The 8,398-nt window shown below is 39.3% G+C and overlaps 1 protein-coding gene across 5 annotated transcripts in view; it reads left to right on the top strand.

The window, feature by feature from the left end:
* Positions 1-2,951: 2,951 nt before the first annotated feature.
* Positions 2,952-8,398, top strand: part of dsd (attractin-like protein dsd) — a 391,073-nt gene continuing 385,626 nt past the window's right edge. For 3 of the 5 annotated variants that reach the window (XM_067153649.2, XM_067153648.2, XM_067153647.2), the window contains exon 1: positions 2,953-3,227. In XM_067153649.2, the coding sequence (XP_067009750.1) occupies positions 2,989-3,227 (239 nt within the window). In that variant the 5' untranslated portion in view covers positions 2,953-2,988. The other 2 variants (XM_068229230.1, XM_067153650.2) reach the window with 2 other exon arrangements.

Genomic DNA, 8,398 nt, shown 5'->3' with positions numbered 1-8,398 from the left:
ACCTAGCCTCACAGGAGCTGGAATGGTATCCCGAAATACAGTCTGACTCTTTGAAATCTTTCCTCCAACCATTTGCAAAAAGATTTCAAAATTGGTTGAATCATGGCCGGACTTTACTAGTGTAGTCTGGCCATGGTTGAATTCATCCTTAAAAAAATACGATATCCCATGCGATCTTCTAATTTAAATCTTTCAAGAAGATTAATGCCGACGGCAGTTCCTCCCGAGAAAAGGTTTCTTCTCCAGTACCACTTATTTTTTCGTTTTTTTCTTTGTACGGGCAATGAGTAGTTTAAGCACAAATTAAAAGCACATAAAGCAATTTCTTGCGCCATTTCGCGCCGATTCCTGTGGTGCAACTGGCTCTATAGATGTGGACGCGAGACATTGTATCGCAACAGTCTAGGGACAGTGTCTCGCACTTGTCCCCATACAATGTCCCGCGACTTTGACGCTAGGTGTGTACTAGCCTTAAGAGTGACATGTGGTACTATGAATCTCTGATATCGGAATCGGGGTTTGTGTTCCAAAAGTGATGATTCTTCTCATTTAACTTGAAAGTGCCAGAGAATATGTTCTAATATTGCTTCTTATATATTACTCATATTTACAAATGAATGACAATATTTCAAGCAAAAAACTGTGTTGATAAATTTATTTTTTCCTACTTCGGTGCAAAAAAGGGATAAGTACAGTTCTAATTTTGCCGATTACTTAAAAAGCAATGTATTTATTTTGTTGATTTTATGCCTACAAAATAAACTTTAGACCCTTAATCAACCTTTATAAACAATAGAATGAAATACCGTGTCTAGATTTTTTTAAATTAATTTTTTGTGCCTCCTGAAAAATGTGTAAAATGTGAGTTATCCCCTTCTTGCACTTACGTACCGTTTTTCGTTAAATTCTCTTCAGCCATTTTCTCGTGATTCACGTACATACGCAGACAGACAAGACAGGACGGAAAATTAAAAAGTGCATTTCCTTGTTTCTGAGGACATGCCCGATACAGAAATACCATTCTTTTTAAATTCTGAGCAATGTACAGACAAAACTTATTTTATATACCTGTAGGCCTATATAGATGTAATTTTTTGCTTATCTGACTTAAAGGCGGGGTCTATAGAACGGTTCTTCAAAATAATAAGGTCTATATTTTTCTTAGGATATGGTTTAAGATACCAAATTTTGTGGTCGAGGCGGTCGGTCACATGGTTATGACCCCTGGAAATATAAAGGAAACCAAAAAGAGTCCCTGACTATGGCGATTTTATTGTTCAAATGAAAGTTCTTTTCAGATGCCTGATCAGCCTGATTTCCAGTGACATGATTGTACTATTGAAAACAAATTAACCTAGTGAGTGGCTGCGTGGTTTGGTCACGTAGCTGTCTGCTTGCATTTGGGAGACAGTTCGTTCGAACCCCACTGTCGGTAACCCTGAACTTGGTTTTCTGTAGTTTCCCATTTTCACACCCCTAGCCCTTTCCTATTCCATCCATCGTCGCCATAAGACCTACCTGCGTCGGTGCGCCGTAAATAAAATGAGATGAGTAGGCCTACCGTATATTATGACGTGTCATACTTGGAATCTGTCTTTTATTGTACGGTGGGAGACGAAAGGCTAAGGGGACCATCATGCTCTGTGTTCACAGGAAAAAGAGTGCATGATAACGCTGAATTCACTGACATTGTGACAAACAATTAAGGACAGCAACCAAGAAGGCTCAAGATATTTCAAGCTCAAGTTTTTGTTCTAACGTTCCTAAATGGACTAGATTTTCCGATGTTCATTAACTTATACTTTGTTATAGTGGAAGACATTTCTTTCATTCTCGACAGGTATACGATAACTAACTTTTATGCAATACACTTTTGTTCTGTTGAATAAATAGCATTCTATAGTATACAACTATTTTTCTTGCCGATTTTCTCACTTCAGTCCACTTTTTTTTTAGCATCCCCGTGTTGGCTACCCCTTTTGTGGCGCCCATGTTTCCCGCCACCATTTATTTGGCATTTAATCGCGGTGCGGTACCTTACCGACATTGCCAATTTATTCCTCCCTTTTAACCATTACACTAACACTCGTCTCATACTGTCACTTTATTCTCCCCGCCTAGAATGTCCGAAGACCGAAATAACACTTTTCTGTCATAGTTTCGCTTACTTGTCTCCTAGTGCTTTATCTGTGGGGGAGGGGCATAAAATTCCTACTTAAAACAATACTTGCAGATCATTGTTCCTCCCTCCTAATCCCTCGTTTCTGGCTATTTCATTCGAACTATTGTTTCATTAATACCGGTACCGTGCGGTATTATAATAAATAGTACGTTCTTAGTAATAGCTGCCGGCATGCTTATATTAGGTTTACTATGTCAGTTCTTCGAAAATCCAAGAAGCCAATTAATGAAACATTAAATGTCTTACTAGAAAACAATATTCTGTCAACAACGGATTTTAAGACCTACGACTTCCGACAGACAGAGCCTTATTAGACTGTGCGTTCTTATAGTGCAGTAACATGCCTACGGTACATAGATACAAAGATTTGGAATTAATTTCTAGTATGAATGATATTCATATCATGGTCATTTGCAATTCATTTTGTTATGTTTTTGCGAAGCGTAGCCTAGAGAGCTGAAAAGGCGAGAAAGGACAAGGAAATGGATGTAACATGTAAATGACAACAATGCGAGAGGAGCCTAGTTCAGGTCGATGACATCTGACATCGCTACCCCTTACACGACTAAATGATAGCGAATCGACTTCGACGATAAGTTTACAGCGAAAGAAGGATAATTGAATCATTTCCTATTAAGATATGTAATCTTATATACGATACTTTTTTTTTTTTTACCTATAATTTACCATGAACGTCGGAGTAACGGGATTTCGTTGAATGGTGTAAAATAAAAACCTTGCTGGCTAGTGAATGCTGGGTAGTGATCGTCATGGACTGTCGCAGTCGCAGAGATGGTTAATGCAAGATGGCAGCAGACCTGCAGATGTTTTTATTCTTGTTTAAGTCAAAATATCGCCGGAAATGTTATTTTCGTCATGAGTTATTGTGTCTTGTTGTACTATATTCCTACTTATTTAATTTAGTTAATAGTGCGAACTGTACAGGTGTGCAGTGTGTAAATGGAGAGTGTGTGAATGGGACAGGCTGTGTTTGTTTTGATGGGTGGCAGGGCCCGTCTTGTCAGTTTTGTGGGGGTAAAGTCAGGTAAGAAGTTCAGAGTCTCTTTTTACGTACTTAAAGTCTGCATAAAATACCCTTATATAGAAATACCTACTTTCCAGCAGGCTGCCGGATGATTGTGAACGAAGGTGCGTTAATTTGGACTATATGTAGGTTAGGTTAGAAGCCCATGTAATTAGGTTATGACAGAATTCGGAATACCGTGTCACTGCTCTTGTGCTTTATAGTGTCTTTTAGTTCTTTTTGTGTTACATACGGTTGTGAATCATACATTAGATGTGTTTAATAGCTTGTATTCATCTTGAAATTTTAGTTCATACTACAGTGTGTCGAGTTAAATTCTGTTCTAGAACTATTCTAATAATCTTGAAGTATATTGAAATAAGTACAGTTTTGCGCGCTTATGTATTAAACTACTGCGCACGTCCTTCCATCAGCAAACGTGCACATTATAGTAATGAACATTTACAGTGCCATGGGTATTTTGACACTTAACCTATACTGTTTTATGTAGGCTTATCTATTTTTGATTCATAGTATTATATAAATAGAGGAGCTTTATGTTTATTGCTATATTATTAAGTTTCATTCTTTGGAACTGCCTTCTTATTTTCATACATTGATATTTTATAATGTTTTATTTGTCTACTATAAGCACTCGCCAGTTGTGAGTAAAGTTACGTTAACTCGGTCATATATGTACTGTAGACCAACTTATAGAACACATTTGAATCTCTGATTAAGTAAATATGTGATATTTTATGGTTTTGATGAATTTGATTAAATTGATTTAGGCGGTTATGTAGTGCATACCTATCAACGAAATGTCACTGCTTGCCATAGTCTACATCTGATACAGTATTGTTATTGATTTCTAATTAGAGAACTTCATCAGTAAAGTTTTTTTCAGAATATTATATTAATTTTGATACATACATTATTATTATTATTATTATTATTATTATTATTATAGACTGTTATGCCTTTCAGCGTTCAGACTGTAAGCCTCTGTGAATTTACTAAACGTTGCCACAATCCTCGATTTGCCACTAGTGTTGTGGCCTCATTTAGTTCTCTAACCATCGTCGTCTTGGTCTACCTCTACTTCTCTTACCCTCCACAACAGAGTCAATTATTCTCCCAGGTAACCTATCCTTCTCCATTCGCCTCACATGACCCACCACCGAAGCCGGTTTATGCGTACAGCTTCATCAGTCGAGTTCATTCCTTTATCTCCTCATTCCGAATACCCTCCTGCAATTGTTCCCACCTGTTTGTACCAGCAATCATTCTTGCTACTTTCATGTCTGTTACTTCTAACTTATGAATAAGATATCCTGAGTCCACCCAGCTTTCACTCCCGTAAAGCAAAGTTGGTCTGAAAACAGACCGATGTAAAGATAGTTTCGTCTGGGAGCCGACTTCCTTCTTACAGAATACTGTTGATCGCAATTGCGAGCTCACTGCATTAGCTTTACTACACCTTGATTCAATCTCACTTACTATATTACCATCCTGGGAGAACACACAACCTAAATACTTGAAGTTATCGACCTGTTCTAGCTTTGTATCACCAATCTGACATTCAATTCTGTTGAATTTCTTACATACTGACATCAATTTAGTCTTCGAGAGGCTAATTTTCATACCATACTCATTGCACCTCCTTTCAAGTTGCAAGATATTAGACTGCAGGCTTTCGGCACAGTCTGCCATTAAGACCAAGTCGTCAGCATAGGCTGGACTGCTTACTACATTTCCACCTAACTAAATCCCTCCCTGCCATTTTATATCTTTCAGCAGATGGTCCATGTAAACTACGAACAGCAAAGGTGAAAGATTGCAGCCTTGTCTAACCCCTGTAAGTACCCTGAACCAGGTACTCATTCTACAATCAATTCTCACTGAAGCCCAATTGTCAGCATAAATGCCTTTGATTGATTTTAATAATCTACCTTTAATTCCATAGTCCCCCAGTATAGCAGTGAACATCTTTTCCCTCAGTACCCTGTCATATGCTTTCTCTAGATCTACAAAACATAAACACAACTGCCACTTCTTCTCGTAGCATTTTTCGGTTACCTGGCGCATACTGAAAATCTGATCCTAACAGCCTCTCTGTGATCTGATCCACACTGGTTTTCATCCAACTTCATCTCAACTGATCGCACCCTCCCTTCCAAGATGCCAGTGAATACTTTGCCTGGTATACTAATCAATGAGATACTTCGATAGTTGTTGCAGTCCTTTCTGTTCCCTTGCTTATAGATAGGTGCAATTACTGCTTTTGTGCAATCTGAAGGTATCTTACCAACACTCCATGCTAATTTTACTACTCTATGAAGCCATTTCATCCCTGCCTTCCCACTATACTTCACCATTTCAGGTCTAATTTCATATATTCCTGCTGCTTTATGACAATGGAGTTTATTTACCACCCTTTCCACTTCCTCAAGCGTAATTTCACCAACATCATTTTCCTCCTCCCCATGAGCTTGGCTGTTCTCAACACCACCAGGATGATTTCCTTTTATTACTAGTATTATTATTATTATTATTATTATTATTATTATTATTATTATTATTATTATTACGTTCGTTACGACCCTTAAGGATCACGAGTGACTTGTTTGGTAAGTCTTCTTTCTTCCCAATACCTCTTCATTCTCTCACTCCTCCTCTTTCTCTCGGCTTCCGTGATCTGAATCTGGATCCTGGTGTCTGTCCATCTATGACCTTCCACAAGCTTTTTGTATTTGGACTTATCCTGTACTGTCATCAGTAGATATTTTCCCTTTATGCCAATAATCTCCCAATCTTCTGACTTCCTTCATCCACTTATTTTGAATTAAGCAGGTTGCATTCCATATCTTCTTCGTCAGCCTACTGTCATCCATCCTCATGAGATGTCCAACAAATCCTAACCTTCTCTTTCTTATCACACTCAAGATTGGTTCTATACTCTCATATAATTCCTGCCTTGATCTGTGTACCCAGATTTCACCTTGCTTTTTGGTGCCCCATATATGTCTCAAGATTCTTCTTTCCTCCTTCTCCAATTGTATGCATGCTCTCTTGCCCAATGTCAGCATTTCATTTGCATATAATGCAGCATTCCTGATGGTTATCATGTAGTGTCGTAGTTTGGCGTTCCTCGAGAGGTTTTTCTTTCCATATGTAGTCATGGCTGCATATCGTAGTTTCAGCAGCAGTTGAGCTCTGTCTGTGGTACTTTTGTTGCTTTGTACTTTACCCGTGATGTTCTCACCTAGGTACCGGAAGCTGTCGACTCTCTCTACCACTTGGCCTTTTACATTCCAATTGGTATTCATATTCAGTACCTTCGTCTTGTTGTAGGCTATTTTTAGACCAACATTTGCTGCAGTCTCTGCTAGATTTGCTAGTGCCAACTTCGCGTCTTCTTCCTTCTCATGTAACAACACCATATCATCTGCGAAGGCAAGGCAATCCACTATGACATTGTTTTTGATCTTATATCCAATCTGTACACCTTCAATTCCCATGGCTCTATTCAACTGTCTCCACTGCTTCACCACTTCATCCAAAACTAGGTTAAATAGTATTGGCGACAGACCATCCCCTTGTCGGACTCCTGTCTTAATTTCAAAGCTGTCTGACAACATACTCCGGTATCTTACTCTAGCAGTTGTAGCCTTCAGTGTTTCCCCCACCAATGCATGTGTCGTAGAATCCAGTCCTCTGTCGCGTAGGATGTTCAGTAGTGTGTTCCTGTCTATTGAGTCGTAGGTTTTTGCGAAGTCTACAAATGTAACTATTGTGTCCTTTCCTTTCCTGTGTCTGTGTTCTATGATTCTCTTGAGTCCAAAGATCTGTTCTACACAGTTTCTCCCTTTTCGGAAACCAGCCTGGTATTCTCCTATGGTCGATTCAAGCTGTGCTTCCACTCTGTTCAGCAATAATCTGGAGAGTATCTTGTACCTAATGTTTAGCAGTGAGATACCTCTGTAGGTATCCAGTATTCTTTTGTCTCCTTTGTTATGTACTGGCTTCTTTCCAGTCGCTAGGTATCTTCTTATTTATCCAGATGTCCATTATTATTCTGTACATGCTTTCTTCCATTGCAGGACCACCCCATTTGATCTCCTCAGCGCATATACCATCATTACCTGCCGCCTTGTTCTTGAGATCCTTGATTGCCTTCACAACTTCTGTTCTGGTGGGTGCTCGTCCTTGGTTGATGTCTCTGCTGTACTGTAGAGTAATACTCCCTGTGGGTACTTCTGTGTTCAGTAGATCTTTGAAATATCCTGCCATTTCCTCACATACATCTTTTTCACCTATTTTCATCTCACCATCTTGTCCTTTCACAAAAGGTTCTCTCGCCTCATAACCCTTTATCCTGCTCTTCATCTCCTTAAAGAAAGATTGTGATTTGTTTTTCTTAAACGCATGATCTGCTTCTTCCAGCCTCTCATTCCACCTTTTCCTTCTGGCATTCCTGATCGTCTTGGCAGCCATCTTTGTCGCTGTCTCGAATGTTGACAGGTTCTCTTCCTTCTTGGTAGTCTGCCATCTTACCCACATCTTCCTCCTGTACTCTACCGCCCCTTCACATTCTTCTGTCCACCACTCATGCTTCCTTCTCTTGTTATTAGTGGCCAATCGTTTGGATTCTTCTCTAACCTTGTCCTTTAAGTTTTCCCATTTACTCTCCACTGTCAGGTTCTTCATGTACTGATCTCGATTTTTGTTCAGCAGTTCTCTGTCGATCTGGTGTGAGTTTGTGTTCGTGATTCTCCTAGTTCTGTTTGGTATCCATCTACATTTGATTTCAGTGAGATAGTGGTCAGATTCCATTCTGCTGTTTTTCCTGACTTTGGTGTTCATGATCTCTGCATGGTTTTTGTCTTGGATCACTACGTGGTCTATCTGCTTTTCACCAATTCTATTGCCTGGACTTACCCAGGTTGTCTTTTTACTCGCCTTGGCTTTATAGTGTGTGGTCATGATTCTCATCTTGTGTCTTTTGCACAAGTTCGCAAGCCTTTCTCCATTCTTATTTGTTCTCTTGTGCGCAGGGTAATCCCCTACAGGGCCTTCGAATCTTCTTTTAGTGCCTAGCTGTGCATTGAAATCCCCCAGTAAGATTGTGACACCTCTCCTGTTTGCTTCTGTTACTACCTTATCCAGTGTGTTCCAGAAGTTCTCTGTCC

The sequence above is a fragment of the Anabrus simplex genome, chromosome 9 (assembly GCF_040414725.1).
Source record: "Anabrus simplex isolate iqAnaSimp1 chromosome 9, ASM4041472v1, whole genome shotgun sequence".
Classification (NCBI taxonomy): Eukaryota; Metazoa; Arthropoda; class Insecta; order Orthoptera; family Tettigoniidae; genus Anabrus; species Anabrus simplex.
Note: the sequence above shows the minus strand (reverse complement) of the source record. Positions and strands in the feature narration are given on the sequence as shown.